We start from the raw sequence: 17,187 nt of genomic DNA, 5'->3' as shown, positions 1-17,187 counted from the left end.
CAGTGCAGCCTCTACTGTTCATTTTTTCCGATATTAAGAAAGTTGTGCTGGAACTTTCATTCCAGTGCTAAGAGTGGGGAGGGGTTAAGCCTCCTGCCAGGGAAGCAGACCTGATGAGAGGTGTGCCTTCCCCAGTGCCAGCTCCTGCAGGGACCTAGGGACATGGACCAAGCTGGGCAGACCTAGGTCAAGAAATCACCCCATGCTCACAGGCCTGACTACGCCCTCCTCACTCCTCCCCAGCCCCAGGGAGTCCAGCTGGCTGGGCGGCTCCTGCGCACAGCACTTCAGTCATTGTTTCTTATCTCCTGGTGCCATCAACAGCGGAGGGGTGGCAGGGGCAGAGCTGGGGCCAAAGGACAGTGGCCAGCAGCTTTGGGCCAAAAGGCCACAGCAAGGCCAGCCAGCTGCAAAAGGAATTGTCACGTCCACAGTGAGCACCTAGTGGGAGGCTCGGAGAGGGGCTCGGTTCTAGCAGCTGCACCCCGTTTTCCAGCAGGAAATGTGAGGCCAGGGCTCTGCTCCATGTGCAGCGAGCAGAGGCGGGAAGGCCCTTCTGACTTTCTCAGCTGCCCTGCACCCCCTGCTGCCACCCTAACCCCATGCCTGGCCTGGCCCCGTACTCTGCAGACCAGCAGATGCGTGGTCAGTGCACTGTCGCCCCACAGTGCCTGCTCATTCCGAACCCTTGGCCTTGTCTCTGCAGTTGCCTCGGCCCCACCCCGCGCTACCCACCGGGGAGGTTTAGGCAGGTTACACAGCCTGGCCCCGCTCTGTAGGACGCTCTGGTAGAGACAAGACTGGTACATGTAGCCCAAATGTGCACATCAGGGCCCCAAATGTGAGTTCGGCCCTTGAAGAGAGAGGGTTGGTGCTGTGGCACAGGCCAGGGAGGTCAGCTCAGCACTAGGCAAGCTCGTGAGCTCTCCCTCCCTCCCAGCTTCACGCCCTCATGTAGCATCTGGAGAGGCTCCCGCACCTGTGCGCTGGACCATTCTCACTCCACGTATTCCTCCTGGTCCCTTTAGGACCCACTGCTCCAAAGAACAAGGGAAAGACAGGGGTGTTGCCAGCAAGAGCACTTCACAGACCACAGGCCTCAGTCACCACTGACGTCTCCCAGGGCAGCACCTCATCTCACGTGACAGCCACTAGTCAGCATGGCCTGGCACAGTGCTTCTCCAGCCTTCCCACTTGAGCAAGCTGTGATGCTGAACCCCGGTCTGGTCTGGTGACTACAGGCTACAGCACACCCTTTGTCCCGTCGGCCAGGGTCATCATCACGGTACAGAGGTGGCAGTGAAGTGTCACACCCAAGATAACCAGCATGCAAGGTAGTGTGCTGATTGTACAAGGTGTGCAGGGTGGCCAAAGGTGAGAGAACATAGACCCAGGAATACCCACTGCCCAGTGTCAGTGGTTATCAACAGGCAACACTGCTCGAAAAGGGCATGGTAGGCCAGGGCTGTAGCTCATTGGCACCGCGCCTGCTGGCAAGAGCAAGGTCCTGAGTTTGATCCCTGGTCAAAGCAAAAGGAAAGGAAAGAAAATGGGATGGTAAAGATGTATCATCATCATCATCATCATCATCATCAAAAGGAAGTGTGGTACGTATGTCAAAGGGACACAGAGCCAACCGAAAGAGCTATGGATGGTCAAAGCAGGAACAACTAGAGCAACAAAGTAAATAATGCAACATGGAATACAGCCCAAAGAAAGACAACATTCATGTGGGCTGGGGATTGAGCTCAGTGGTGCTGCCCCCTGCCTCACAAGCACAAGGTCCCAAGTTTGATCTCTGGTATCAAAAAATAGTAACATTCATGAGTCTGTCCCAATATGAGTACAGTCATCCCTCAGCTTTTGGAGACTGACTCTTCAAGCCCCTCATTATGGTACCAAGTCCCAGAGGGGACATAGCAGCCCTAAGCTCAAAGTCCCTTAAAGCACAGTATTTGCACGTAACATACACATATCCTCCCTGATGTTTTATCGTCTGAGTACTGAGAATACCTAACACAGTGTGACTGCCGTGTAAATAGCTATTGCACTATATTGTTTAGGGAATGATTATAAGGAAAAACCTGTGCATGTACAGATACACTTTGTTCAAGTACAGTATTTCTAATTGGCAGTTTATTGAACTTATGGACGCAGGACCTGCAGATATAGCGGGCTGACTAAATGTTGATAAATAAATATGCGGAAAATAAACCTCCCATGCAGAATCCCAGATAACTTATTTATTCTGCCCTTACAGATGTGGAGCCTAACTCCCCACTCCTTAACTGTGAGCTACACATAGCAGTTTCCTTCCACAGGGCACATTGTGGAGAGAAGGGAAAGGGACACCTGACAAACACTACAGCCTCTGCCAGGCGGTCAAGGTGAACATCAGCAATGACAGACCAAGTTGGCAGCATGTACCCTTGATCCGTGAGAGTGGCACATTATTTCCATGGTCTCCCTCCAAACAGCCATCACCCCCGACCCGTCCACGTGAAAACGTCACACAGAGCCCCGCTGAGGGACATTCTGCAAAATACCTGACCCATGCCCCTGTACCCCTCAAGACTTGGAAGGCCAAGAGATGAAATGACTGGATAGGATGGACCCCAAGTAGGGTCCTGAGACAGAAAGATGGCATTAGGAAAAGATTAAGGGGATTCCAATAAAGTGTAGAGTTGAGCTGATCATGTATCCATTCTGTGACACACGCTCCGTATTAATAGATGTGGCTAATAATTGAGCAAACTGCCTCATGAGTATAAGGGAACTTGACATGTTGTCCTGGAGGTTATTCTCTCAATCTAAAACTAACCTAACTATCTTGGAAGGGGGAAAAAGAGCCTATTTGGAAGCTGAGGGTGTAGCTCAGTAACAGAGTACGTGTAAGGCCTAGGTTTGAGCCCAAGAATTACGGGGGTGGGGTGGGGTGGAGCTTATTTTCAAAAATTATTGGCTGGGAATGGCAGCACATGCCTGTAATCTCAGCACTCTGGAAGCTCAGGAAGAAGGATCACCATGAGTCTGAGGACAGCCTGGGCAACATAGTGACTTCAAGGCCAACCTCAATTATAATGAGACCCCGTCTCGACCCTCTACCCACCAAAAGAACATTATTATCGTGGGGTTTGTTTTGTTTGTTTTTGGCTTTTTGAGGCAGGGTCTTGCTATAAATTCAGGCTGGCCTTGAACTCACTATGTAGCCCTAGTTATCCTTGAACTCACAGTGATCCTCCTGCTTCAGCCTCCCAGTGCTGGGATTACAGGTGTGCACTACCTCACCTGGCTATTATTGTTATTTTGTCAGAGCTGTGTTTACTTAGGGAGAGACAAGCTGGGCTAGTGACAAGCACCTCTCCCTGCCCTGCCCAGGTGCGTGGGATGAAACAGAGGGACAAACACCTGGTTCTCTCAACTTTCTGAACCAGCAGGTGAAAAAGCAGGGGCAAAGCCAGTGGCTTCAGGGAGGTGAAGAAGATGTCCAGGAACTGGTGAGACAGGTAAAGTGGCTTGGAGAAGACTGCGGTCAACTCCCAGAAAGACAGCACCATTCCCACTGTGAGTCACCCCGCGCCCTGCGCTGTGCAGCACTGGCTCAGCCTGCGCCTGGCTGGCTTTCTGCCACGGCCTAGGCAGAGGTGGGCGCCCACTGAAAGCCTGGGGAGGGCCTACCCTCCCTCTTGGCCATCCCTGTCCCTGTCTGGTGAAGGATGGGGCAGATGCCCAGGCCCTCAGCAGCCAGCCCCAGAAAGGACCAAGTCCCTGTGCCCTGGACCCAGCTGCCCCTTCCTTCGGAGGTCTGGGGCGGCAGGCAGGCAGCACTCCACAGCAGGGAGACCTGGGGTGACGCACGTAGCTGTCCGACCGGTCCCTCCAGTTGTAAACCACAGGTTGTCCACCTGGGGGAGCTGAGCCGAGGTCAAGTGAGGAGAGGGAGTAGACCAGGCATGACAGGCTGCTGTTTGGGAGCTGTGCTGAGGGTGTCCACCAGGTAAGTGCCATGGTGGCCTTGCGCTGATCTGGAGTAGCTCTGTACGTTTCAGGGGGCTTTCAGCTCCAAGCACGGATGCGCTTCCACGGACAGCAAGCGAAATTGCAAACATCGTAAATACATGTGATACATCTGACCTGTGCAACATAGGCGTACAGTAGCTGCCGAATGCACTTTACATTTGTACCGCTGTGAAGCTGAAAAATTGCAAGGCAAGGTCCACCTACGACAGTAAAGCCAACTCAGACTGGCCCAAATAACTGAGAATCCAGAGGCAGGTAGGCCGCAGGAATGAGTCCCAGGCCTCTGTGCCAGCTCCCTTCTCTGGCTGACCTCCTTTCAGGTGGTCACAGGCTCCCAGGCTCCCATTCCACACGTCAACAAAGCTGCTTTTCCCTGCCATCGCACGTCCATGACTTCCCCTTCGTTAGGCTATTTTAAGTCGTGGTTTATTTTGGTTCTGGGGATCAAATGGGGACCCTTTACACTGAGCTACAGCCCCAGCACTTTTTATCTTTTATTTTGAGACAGGGTCTTGCTAAGTCACTAAGTTGCCCAGGCTGGGCTCCACCTTACGATCCTCCTGCCTCGGCCCGGTTTAAGTCACATTCTTGGCTCTGAGTCCATCACTGAGGCCACAACAAGCCATGCTGACTGGCTTCCACATGAATTGCTACCAAACCTGAAAAACTTACTGAAGCAAAGAAACAGGTTAAAGAGACTGACTCTGGGATAGAATGGATGTCACCCTTGTCTGCCACCGTTTTGTATCACAGCTAGGATCAGCTGAGAGCCACCGCGCCTGCCTCTCTAGCACCCTTTTCCCCTTTGGCTTCCTCCCTAACTCGCATTTGGGTTTTTTTTTCCTTCCCCAGCCCTCGAGACAGTGCTTCTGATGAAGCCTCACTCCCCACCAGAGGGAAAGTGTGACCAAGATGTAAGCGACCAGCACACGGTATTCTGGCTGGGCTTGTTTGCCAGAGAGGCGTTTCATTTGCTCAAAGCCTGTGAAACACAGTATCCTCACCTGGCCTCCAAGGCTGGGATGTCTGGGAGCTCTCGTCTCCTGAACTCAGTGCCAATGGGCTGTCGGGTCTGGAGCTGCTGGCACTGCCCTCTTGCCCGGTGGAGAGAGCCTGAGGTGGGGGCAGAAACCCACTGAGGCCGCTATGCTGACAGCTTCAGCCCTGTACTATTCCCATCTGGAGTCAAGACATTTGCTTCCTCTTTGCTTTGAGCCAGCTGGGCCTGGTTTTCTGCCATCCTAAACGGTGTCTTCACTCATCCTCTTCTCCTGCCACATTCAAGGCAGTGAGCGCCGCTGAGCTGGGCATGTGGGTGACCAGAAGGTTTGGCCCCGGCTTTACCGAGCACATCTGTCATTTGACCTAATATTAATGGAATGCATCCCAGACGCGAAAGACATGGGAGAATGCTGAGTGAATACAGATGAGATTCCAGCTGGATCGGGGTGAGCAGACTACAGCCCCCACCTGTGTTCATCACAGCCCACAGGGCACAGCCACGCTTCTGCGGTTTTGTGCGTGGCACATAGGAGCAGAGACCGTGCAACCCGAAAAGCTGGAACTAGCATCATCTGGCCTTCCCCCCACAAGTGTGCCGCCCCCAGGTGTAGATGGTGGATGAGCAAAACACCAGGAAAGTACCACCCCCAGCGAGTCCGTGTCCCCCAAGTGGGCAGCACTGAGCAGACCTTCAAGATAGACCTGTGACCCACTAATACCGCATGGCTCTCGGCGTTAGGAGAGGTGAACAGGAGCTGTGCTGTGCTGTGCCGTCCAGGAGGGACTGTCTCTGCAGGGCCACAGGGGTCCCAGAGCGCCTGCAGGGACAAGCACACCAATTTCCTACCCGAGGTTCTTCCCCTTTCAGGAGTCGGTGCTGAACCGCTGGGATGACCCACTCCCGGCAGGAAGTGGAGTCAATGTAAACATAGCGGACTGACAGACAAGTTCTTTAATTTGAAGGCTTTGGTGTTTTCTGAGTGTCTCACTATGTAGCCCAGGCTGGCACAATCCTCCTGCCTCAGCCTTCTAAGTACAGGGATTACAGGCGTGCACCACCATGCCTGGCCAGTTTTCCTAGTGGAATGTCAGCATTATCATCTGCAAGTCTCACATGTAAAGCCAATGGCTTCCACTCTGGCTGTAACTACAGCGTGCTCAAGGTAACCAGCTTCCCCTCCCCAACAGTTTTTTATGGTCCTGGGGATTGAACCCAGGCCTTTCCACGTTTTCGGCAAGGACTCTTACCACTGAGCCACATCTCTGCCCCATACAGCTCCATTTTTAATTCCTGGCTATGAAACTCGTGCTGAAGGACAGTGTACAGTAAGTTCCCGACTTACAAACGAGTTCGGTTCCTGGAGAGTTGTTTGTAAGTCAAACGGGTTTGTATCTGACAAAGTGAGTCGTATACAGCGTACCTCTGAAGGCCTGCAACTTGTTCCTAAGTTGGGAACTCACTGTATACAGTTAATACGGGTGAAATAGTGTAAGGGGTACGTTATCAGTCGTGACCTTAAGAGTTTTCTAAACTTCATGTATCTGCTATGTCAAATCACCAGGAGCAGCAGCACAGCAAGACACAGGCTGGCCCTCGGGGAGGCCTGCTTCTTGGCTGTGTTACAGCTCTGCTCTCAGATGAGGTCTTCCTAAGAGGTGGCTTCTTAAAGGACATTGCTGTGTTGCCCACAGAGCTGCTTGGGAAAGGGTGACTGTGCTTTGTGCTTCGGTGGGATCAAAGACAAGAATAGAGAGGGGTGATGGTGCACACCTATAATTCCAGCACTTGGGAGGCCGAGGCAGGAGACCTCAAGTTTGAGGCCGGTCTGTGCTAGGTAATGAAATCCTGTCTCAAAGGATTAAAAAAAAAAAAAAAAAAAGGCTTAGTGGGGCCATGCCTGCCTTGCAAGCGTGAGGTCCTGAGTTCAATCCTTGGTACCAAAAGAAGGGAAGAGAATGAGGAGGGGTGGGAGGAGAAGAAGAGGGGAGAAAAAATATAACTGGCTCTTCGGGTCTCACACACAGACTCAAGAAAGCCTTCTGGGGAGATGGCAGAAGCTCGCTGGGAATTCGGTGGATCCTGAAGTGAAGGCCACGCTCAAGGAAACCTGCTTCTGTTGAGCTCCTTGATTTGGGCTGGTCCTCTTTTCTTACTTTTTGTAGTACTGGGAGTTGAAGGCAAGGACACTTTTGTGCTGTGCTACACCTCTGTTTGCTAAATTACCCAAGTGGGACTTGAACTTGTGATCTTGCCTCAGCCTCTCAAGGAGTCAGGACTGTAGGAGGGCACTGCCCCACACCCAGGTGTGTTGGTACTTTCCTGGTGCAGGGCACCTGTGCTGCTTTCTTTCTAGGAGCAGCTGTGGGAGCTTTGTGTGGCCACCAAGTGGTCCTGGGCCTGTGTTAGCACCGCACATGCTGGACTGAATCCAGCCCCAGACCAGTGGCTCTGGAAACGGCCCATGGTGTGGTCTTCCTGAGGTTCTGCATCCACTGCTACAGAGAGAGCTCACTGGCCCAACCCTGAGCTGCAGGGGTGGAGCAGATCTGGGAAGGATTCCTAAGAGCAGCAGCGAACAGGGATGGCCATCTTTCAGCTTGGTTTTGTGTTGTGTCTTCTCACGGGCTATTGCTACACTCCGGCCTGTGGTTCCCACCTCAGAAATGGTGTCGGACAGAGAAGACAGCTCAGGAATACCACTTACCAGCACTGTCATCTGGGGGAGTCCATGCTGGCTTCTGCAAGAGGGGCTGGTAGGATCCCAACTTCTAAGGCACCAGAGGTGGGAATAAGAATATTGGAGCCATCCAGACTTAGGGATGTGTGGTAGCTTTGTGTTAATTGACAGGGAAAAGACTAATTGGGGGTGACCCACCTTGAAAGCGGTACCAGTGTCTTCTGAAGGGTCTGTGGAGAAATGCGGGAACTGACCTCTGGGTCCCGCCTGAAGGCTGAGTGGAGAAGCCCTCCCGACCAGGCGGCCTCGTGGAAATGCCAGCCCCAACACCGACAGCACAGCCAGGATTCGGCCCTCTCTCCTGTCCAGCCCAGCTTTATCTCCTGGGTCCAGTCACTTGGGATGAAGCCAGCTCAGCCTCAGCAGTGCCTGCTACTTAATCACGCCAATTAAGATTGCAGTTTATCTCACAGGACCCAGAGGCTCTGTGCAGAAAGCATTTTGCTTTTCGTTACGGTGAGGGGAAGGATGCATTGCAGAATGTTGTTTTGCAGCCCAACCTTTGTTAGCAGAGCAAAAATAGCACGGGGGGCAGGAATTACATTCCTGGATGTGAGATGTGGTTGGGCTGTGTGGATGTGTGTATCCTCCGAGGACACCCTCTACTCTCTCCCAGGGCAGCCATAGAGCAAGCCCCAACCTTCCTGCCCTTCCTGGGGACAGGGTAAAAGATCTGGGAAATTTGGCGGCCACAGGATCTGGCCTGTCCCTGCATCAACCTGCCCACCATGACACAGTGCCTGTGCTGGGTATCTGGAGATGGACGAAGGGAAGGAAATGCGGCTTGGGGAGCAAAGTAAACTGAACTGTGCCAGGGAGTTGGCAAAGCGATACTGCTCGGGGGCCCACTTCTTCCTGGGCTGGTGAAGGCAGCAGGCGAGACGGAACCCATGTCCTACCCTGGAATCTCATGCACTGGAGACCAGCAACCCTACGGGCCACCCCAATAACTCCCGTATTGCGCTTTCTGAAAGCGATCACGTAAGACATCGTAGAATGCCCAGGTGCTGGGTTCAATTCTCAGTACTACAAACAAAAACAAAACCAATGAGGCATCATAGAAAATGTTATTCTTTTATTATTTCAAGGAGGTAACACATAGGCCAGTGCGCCAAAGCAAGAGGGAGTTCGAGGCAGCGAGTGGCCAGTTGTTTTGAAAAGAGCCTCATGCTGCACCTCTGAGCGCCCGTCTGCCTGCAGTCCACGGTGCTCACATGAAGGCAGGGACAGTGACGTGGAACTTGCCGCAGCCGTGTACGATGACCAAGCTCAGCACCCCCCTGACCATGCAAGGGCTCAGTGCAGGAGGCAGCGGAGGCCACAGCACGTCCAGACACTGCCCCCGGCAGCTGGCTGGTCTAGCACTTGATTTGACATCTCTGAGTCTAGAGTGGGCAGGATGAGAATGAATCCTGAGTCATAAATTAAGGTGAAAGACTTAGTAGTGTTAATACTCTGGGTGTGAAAGACAACACTGCTTGGAGGAAGGTGTTCTGAGAATCTGGCGAGAGAAAGATGGAAACACGCAGAAGGGCCCTGGTTGCAGGCGCTGCCCTGAGGACATCGGAGGACATTCACTGGTACACAGAGGGCAGGGCTGGGCATGGGGGCTGCCTCCTCTGGCACAGAGTGGAACCAGAGGTACATTTCTACTCATACTTGCTCTCCTGGGTCTAAGTCACCACACCTGGGCTGAAGCAAATCTTGCCTGTGCCCAAGCTCAGGTTTAGAGAGGCACCTGGCTCAGATCTCCAGTCTGCAGGGGAATGATTCTCAACTCAAGGAGACATCTGCCCCTCCATCCCCAGCTCCTATCTCTTGCAAAGGACTAGGGTGGAAGGTGAGAGGCAGAAGCACTTCCTAAATCAGCCCCAACGTAGCCTTTATGGGCACCAAGGCCCCACACCATGGGATGAAGCAGCCTGATTTCCACCCTGGGAGGGGGGTCTCCCCTGGTGACTTAACACTGCCGTGCAGATGGGAGTCACAGCAGTGGCCTTGCATGCTGTGACACTCAAGACACCATCTGTTTCTGTGTGACCATCCAGGCTGGAGGGCTGGCGGGAGGGGCTGCTCCCCACCTCACTGCACAGGCGTGTGGACAGGTTTTGGTTTGATAGGGATGAAAAGAAGTTTAAAATCCACGCCACTGTTTCCTCCAAAGCTAGAGCCAGTGGCTTTGTTTTAACAGGGAGGATGAAGAAAGCCACAGCTCCACAGTGGCTAAGGCTTGTGGAGCACAGATGCACTATGTACCGAAACATAAAGCCTTGTCTGAGTGGGGAGGTGGGGAGCACAGAGCTCGGCATGCACCCTCTAGTCACGTGGAGTCTCTGCTGTCCCCTCATCTTCAGGCTCCTTGAAGCCAGGGACCGGCTTCTGCAGGAAGTGCGTGGTGGCCTGGATCACCTTGTCTGGTCCAATGTTGTATACGGGGTGTGTGGGCTGCTGCAGAGAGAGGAGCAGATGCCGACTTGTCAGCCCGGAAGTCCCCGAAAGCACATACAACCTCTGCCCCTGAAATGTACTTCTGAGAATCCAGCATAAGAAATCACCAAAGAGTCAAAGATTCACCACTCAAGGCCCAAAGGTTCAAAATATGAAGGTATTTGCTAAAAAAACCTTACAGAGAAATAGGAGAATATTGTTCAACTATTTAAAATTTCAAATCTTGCATGATGCAGGCAGATGACTTTACAGGGTGAGTGTCCTTTATCTGATACGTGTGGGACTACAGGAGCTTCAGATGTGGGTGTCTGCTGGATTCTGGAATACTTTAATGGACTTAACCAGTTAGGCAACCCTAATCCACGAAGTTCGTGTGTGGTGCTGGGGATCAAACTTGAGATCTGATACACGCTGTGTCCTTACTTGTGTCACAAGTGCTAATGCGACACTTAAAGCTTCAGGTTTTGTAACACTGTGGATTCTCAGTGGTCAGGTCAGGGATGTTATCCTGTAACATACTCAGTGAGAAAAAATGTGTGTGCAGTATTATCTCAAACTTACTTTTTATAATTTATTGATAGATACAATACCTATGAATAGGAGAGAATTGCTCATACACCAAAGTATTAAGTGATTGTTTTTAATCTTCATTATACTGTTATGTGTGTGTGTGTGTGTGTGTGTGTGTGTGTGTGTGTATTTCAGTTATTGGAACAACGAATGTTTGTATTTATAATCAAGCAAAAGGATCTCAACCCTATTATACAGTAAACATGCTAGGACTTTTTTTGGTACCAGAGACTGAACTCCAATCCTTGTGCTTGAGAGGCAGATGGTGGAACCACTGAGCTAAATCCCCAGCCCACATATTTAAATTCTTTGACATTATTCTATCACATCACAGAAACCCAAACAAAAGTAAATTTGAGACAGGGCATAATTCTGGGCCAGTATTTAGAACTCTCTGAAGGGGATGCAACTGCAGAAGAAGAAATTTAAGAGACTTAAATTTTTTTCTTTTTAAACTGTGCTAGGGATCAAAGCCAGGGTCTTGCACATTGCTAGGCAAATGTCCTACCCCCCAGCTCTATTCCTAGCCCTAGTGAAGTATAATACTAACAGCAACAGATGCCCCCAAGACTCACGGGTCAGAGGCGGGGAGTCTCAAAGGTGGCTGGGCCAGGTGTGGATGTGATTAAGGGTGTGGTACTGGGATTAAGTGAGTGGACAATGGAGGCAACCCTGGGTATGCGCGGCACCAGGCAATAGGTTTGTAGCCTGTCTGGGATAAAAGGGAAAGGCAAGCTCTTGTGGCTTTGCTCTCCCCCATGCCTGCCATGCCAGGGACTGTTTCTTCTCCATGATGCCCCCTCTGCCACGCCACCCTGCCTTGGAGTCAGCCGACTATGGACTGAAACCTCCTCAGACTGCGAGCCAAATAAACCTTTCCTCCTTTAAGTTTGGGTGTCGGGTATTTTTGTCCCAGCAATGAGGAAAGCAACTAAGACAATGCCAAAAGATATAAATTCAGATAAACTAAAACAATTTGTAAAGACCACATATACTGTCAAAATTGACTCAAGGAGGAGTTTTGTTGTTGCTGTTGAGACAGGGTCTCACTGTGTAGTTCAGGTTGGTCTTGAACTCACTATATAGCCCAGGCTGGCCTCACACTCACTGTGATTCTCCTGTCTCAGTCTCCAGAGTGCTGGGATTACGGGTATGCACCACCACGCCTGGCAAGAAGGAATTTTTAAAAAATAAATAAATTAAAGCACTACTAAGTGCTTCGTCTGCCCAAACTCCCCATTTCTCAAAAAATATTCAAGCTGAGCATCCCTGGATCAAAATTCTAAAATGCTCTGAAGTGCCATTCTACTGTTTTAGATTTTGGAACATTTCAGATTTTTGATTTTCAGGGCAGGGTTGCTCAATCAGTAAAGTCCATGCAGATATCCCAAAATCCAAAAACCTTCCAAATCTGAAACACTTCGGGACCCAATATTTCAGACAAGGGACTCTGTAAAGGCCTAAACTGTTTCTCAGGCAAGTGTTATCTGACCAACTGGCGACAGATTATCCATACCCCATGAAGCCTTCTCAGAGACAAGAAGGGAAGGGGGAAGCTACCCATCTGATCCTATGAGGCTGTGATAGGATTCTGAAACACAACTAGAAAAGAACAGCACAACAAAACAACTGAGATCAATCTTTCTTATAAACACACACACACACACACACACACATCCTAAATAATAACCCTAGGCAAATATGAGCAGACTGAGTCCAGCAGTGTACTGAAAAACACATACAGGTGTATACACTATCTATGAGCAAGAAGGACTTGCCCGGCAAACAGGGTTAAACATCAGAATATACTAGTAAAACACACCACATTAAAGGACAAAAATCAGACAGAGAAGAAGTATTTACTAAGATTTAACACTAAATTACAACTAAAATAAAAACCTAGTAAAGTCTGGCTTTCTTTTAATGTGTGTGTTTTTTTTTTTTTTTTTTTTTTTTTTGTACCAGGGATCAAACTCAGGACCTTGCACTTGCCAGGCAGGTGGTAGCACCAAGAGCTAAATCCCCAGCCCTTTTTTTTTTTTTTAAATAAGAGACAAGGTTTTGCTATGTTACCCAGGCTCACCCCAAACTCATGGACCCAAGGGATCCATCCTCTGCTTCATCCTCCTGAGAGGTTGTAACTACAGTTGCACACTAACACGCTTGCTTGATATGAAGTCTTAATGACAACTCTATAATGAGTATCATACTTCTTGGTGAGATTATTAAAACCTTCCCATTAGAATTACAAGCACAACATGAACATCCTCTTTTACTGTGGTCAATATCATGTGGGAATCTAAGACAACACTGCAAAACAAGAAAAATAAAGGATTTTGTTTCTTTGTTTTTGACACAGGATCCCAGTAAGTAGCCCAGGCTTGCCTCAAATTCATAATCCTTTTACCTCAGCCCCCTTACTGCTGAGATAACATCTTGTGACACTATGCCTGACTATAAATAAGGTTTTTAAGACTCAGAGATAAAGAGAAAAAACTTATGCTTTACTTTTTTTTTTTTTTTTTTTTTTTTTTTTTTTTTTTTTTTTTTTTTTTTTTTTTTTTTTTTTTTTTTTTTTTTTTTTTTGAGACAGGGTCTTGCTGTAGTTCAGTTTGGTCTTGAACTTACTATGTAGCCCAAGCTGGCCTCGAACTCATAGCAATCTTCCTGCCTCAGCCTGCTGAGTGCTGGGATTACAGGTGTGTGCTATCACACCTGGCTCTTAAACTATTATAATTATTAACACACAGATATCAGTAGCATTTCCACGTACAGTGGTACTTCAGTTCATGAAGTTTATTTGTTCTATGATTTTGGAATAGAAGGTCACATTTGTTTCTGTTTGCAAACCAAATTGTTTGCACACAAAAGCATTCATGAACCAAGGTACTGCTGTACTAGTAACACCCACTTATAAGATATAATGGGAGAAAAGAGACTGTAGTCACAATAAATAACAGAAACCATAAACTAGACAATGACCCAACCAAAAAATTAGCCCAGCATGGGGCCTGCAATCTCAGCACTCAGGAAGCTTAGGCAGGAGTATCCCAAGTTCAAGCTCAGCCTGGGTTTCATATTAAGACTGTATCTCAAACAAACAAACAAATAACAAAACAACAAAAGATCTAAGAAAAAAAGTGCAAGTCCTTCAAGGAAAAAATTATAAAAGACCACTGAAGGGTGACTTCCAGGAAGATGGTGAAGTGATAAGCAGCAACAAATCAACCTATTCAAGATTTGGAATCCAGACAGTGGAAAATAACAACTTGGGGAAGAATAGGAGGAGGGAAGTGGATCCCTGGGGCCCAGGAAGGATCTGAAGGGAAAATGAGCCCTCTGAAAAGACCATTGAGGTCTGTCATTGAGACAGATCTCAATGCAGAAAAAGGAGGGGGCAATCTGTACTTTCTAACCACCTCCTGATTTGTGGCATGAGAGAGAAACAGAGACACAGTGAGGGCAGGTAACCCCAGAGGCCTCCAGGGAGAAATGCACCAGTAGAACAAAGGAGTGGATATTGTGCTCTACAACAGCTGGTGAGTGACTCCAGTCCAAACAACTGCAGTATCCCCTGGAGACAGTGCTTGGCCAGAACCCATTTTAGGGAGGGGCCGAGTGAACTGGGACTCAGAGCAGCTGTGAGTTGGCTTCCTCTCTGGGCTCCTTGTGTTAAAACCCCACAGTGACTGGATAAGGGATAACTATGGAAGATGTCCGGGGTCAGGGAGTTGTGGTCAGGCTAGCAAGAGACACCCAACCCCAGGACCAGAATCCAGGATTAGCCTAAATTTCTGTGGATCTGAAAGTACCAGAATCAGCACCCTGCCCTAATCCTGCTGCAGGATTGCTGGGATTATCCAGCACAGATCTGGTCTCTGACTGCCTCCTTTGTCTACCAGCTACAGCAGAGTCATGCCCTGAACTGAACACTACCACAAAACTGTAGACTCCAGAAGATAACTACAGGCTTGAAATCAGAGAAATTTGTTTTGTTTTGTCTTTGGACTGTGTGTTTTTCTTTTTTCATGTATGTGAGCCCTGTTTTTAGATTTTTTGATTTCTTGTATTTATTTTTTCCTTCTTTCTTTCCCTCCTGTGTTTGTCACCAGTTTCCCAAAGCTTGGGTAATCTTCCTTTGTCTTTCAGCCTTCTAATCCCTTTCTCTTCTTTTATTTCTCTATTTTTTTTCCTCTTATTCCTTTTAAAATTTCTCCTCAGGGTAAAACTGCTCTATTGAGTGGATATATACTGTACATAATTTTCTGATTTGTCTTGGATCTTGATATATAACTATAAATCTTGTACATATGGTTAAAGGTGGCAAATTATTATTTATCTATCACAGTTCATCATTTTCTAGTCTGTGCTTGATGCTATTGTTATTATTGATTTTTCTTCTTTAGCCAAGGTGATGCAGTTGTTGTGATCAGTTGATCTTCCTTGTATGCTAATATCTAGATTGTCTGGGTTCATAAACAATACCATAGTCTTGTACCAATGAACTGGGTGCTAGACCAAATAGGCTGCAACCTTCCATCCTTAATAAACTGAAGAGGCAGGATCCTGGGACAGATTCAAAAGCCAAAAGCCAGCTACACCTGGAAGACATCTATGAAAAATAGGCATTTCCTAAAGAGGTCTCAATGCTAGTAATAAAACTACCTACCATAAGCAATCTACAAGCCTCACTGCAGAAAAATACATTTTTAAAAAGAGAAAATATGGAAATAAGATGCAACCCATAATCCCCAACTTGCCCAAAGAAAATCAAGGGGGTATCAAGGAGGAAAACATGAAAAATTTGCCAGCTAAATTTTATGAAATGCTAGCAGTGGAAGTAACAAAACAGATCAATAAGTCTCTTGACAAAAACAAAACATATAATTAAAGAGATGACAATCAAAATGAAGAAAATGATTAGTGAATCTAGAGTAGATACCAATTTTAAAAAAGAGGACCTTAGAAAAGACATGGAAACTATGAATGCCCAACAGAGAAACAACTGGATTCCATAAAACTCATGTAGTAGAAATCTAAAGGGCATAAAAAAACCTGTTCACAAAAGTAATAGCAGAAAACTTTCCAAGCAGGGAAAAAGAACATGAAATACAGATAAATGAGGCATATACAAACTAATAATCATGATAAAAAAGAACTATACCAAGGCATATATAGACAAGATTCCAGAAATTCAACACAAGAACAGAACACAAAAGCTGTTAAACAAAATAAATCACCTATAAAGGAAAACATATTAGAATCACAGCACACTTATCAACACAAACCCTTAAGTCAAAGAGAACTTGGGGTGAAGTATTTCAAGCTCTAAAAAAAGAGAAAGAGAGACAGAGAACCTACAATCCAGATCGATGTATCCCACAAACTTTTCTTGCAAAATTGATGGAGAAATAAGATACTTCCATAATAAAGAAAACCTGAAGAAGTTCATTACCACCAAACCAGCAGTCCTAAAAGTTTGGAAGAATATTTTAGAAAAAGACAACAATTTCAAGAATCCCAATAGAATGTATCCACCAGGGAAGGCAAGTAATTAAACAGAAGGAAAAGAAAGGGAATCAACAACAGGAAAAGAATATGACAAGGATAAGTTAATGTATGTCAGGAATAACCATCAATGTATATGGTCTCAATTCAATCAAAAGAAACAGATTGGCAGAATGTATCAAGAAATGAGATCCAACAATATGCTGCATACAAGAAAAACATTTAACTCAAAAGAAATACACAGATTGAAAGTCAAAGGATGAAAACAATACTCCATGTGACAAAAATCTGGAAGAAAGCATAGGTAGTTATTTTATTTGCAAACAAAGTGGATTTGAAGGGCTATTTAGCTCAGTGGTTCTGCTTCCTGTCTCACAAGCACAAGGGCCTGAGTTCAATTCCCAGTACAAAAAAAAAAGGTGGATTTGAAGCCAAGACTGATTAGAAGAGACAAAGAAGGTCACTACATACTTGTTAAGGAAACAATCCAAGAGAAAGAGATAACAATCATCAATATATATGCACCAAATACTGGCATACCCAATTATATAAAACAAACACTTATGGATATGAAAAATCAGATAAGCACCAATACAATTGTAATGGGGGACCTCAATATCATAAATAGATGGATCAATTTAGACAAGAAACAAGAAATTATCGGAGCTGAACCAAACCTTTGAACAAATGGACTCAGTAGATATCTACAGAGTATTTCATGCAACAACACAACGTACATTCTTCTCAGCAACACAAAGGACTTTCTCCAAAACAGACTATACACTACTTCATAGATCATGCTTAAATAAATGCAAAAGAATAGAAATTATCTGTGCATATTATCAGATTATAGTGCAATGAAATTGAAAATCAATGGCAAAAGAAACCATGGACATAAACA

At 47.3% G+C, this 17,187-nt stretch overlaps 1 protein-coding gene across 1 annotated transcript in view; it reads right to left on the bottom strand.

The window, feature by feature from the left end:
• Positions 1–8,840: 8,840 nt before the first annotated feature.
• Fntb (farnesyltransferase, CAAX box, beta) overlaps positions 8,841–17,187 on the bottom strand; it is a 72,769-nt gene continuing 64,422 nt past the window's right edge. Inside the window, exon 12 of the mRNA XM_010603038.3 lies at positions 8,841–10,208. Within this exon, the coding sequence (XP_010601340.1) occupies positions 10,077–10,208 (132 nt within the window). The 3' untranslated portion in view covers positions 8,841–10,076. The remainder of the gene's footprint in view (positions 10,209–17,187) is intronic.

This window comes from Fukomys damarensis, unplaced genomic scaffold, assembly GCF_012274545.1.
Source record: "Fukomys damarensis isolate Sample0158 unplaced genomic scaffold, DMR_v1.0_HiC HiC_scaffold_21, whole genome shotgun sequence".
In the NCBI taxonomy this organism is placed as follows: Eukaryota; Metazoa; Chordata; class Mammalia; order Rodentia; family Bathyergidae; genus Fukomys; species Fukomys damarensis.
Note: the sequence above shows the minus strand (reverse complement) of the source record. Positions and strands in the feature narration are given on the sequence as shown.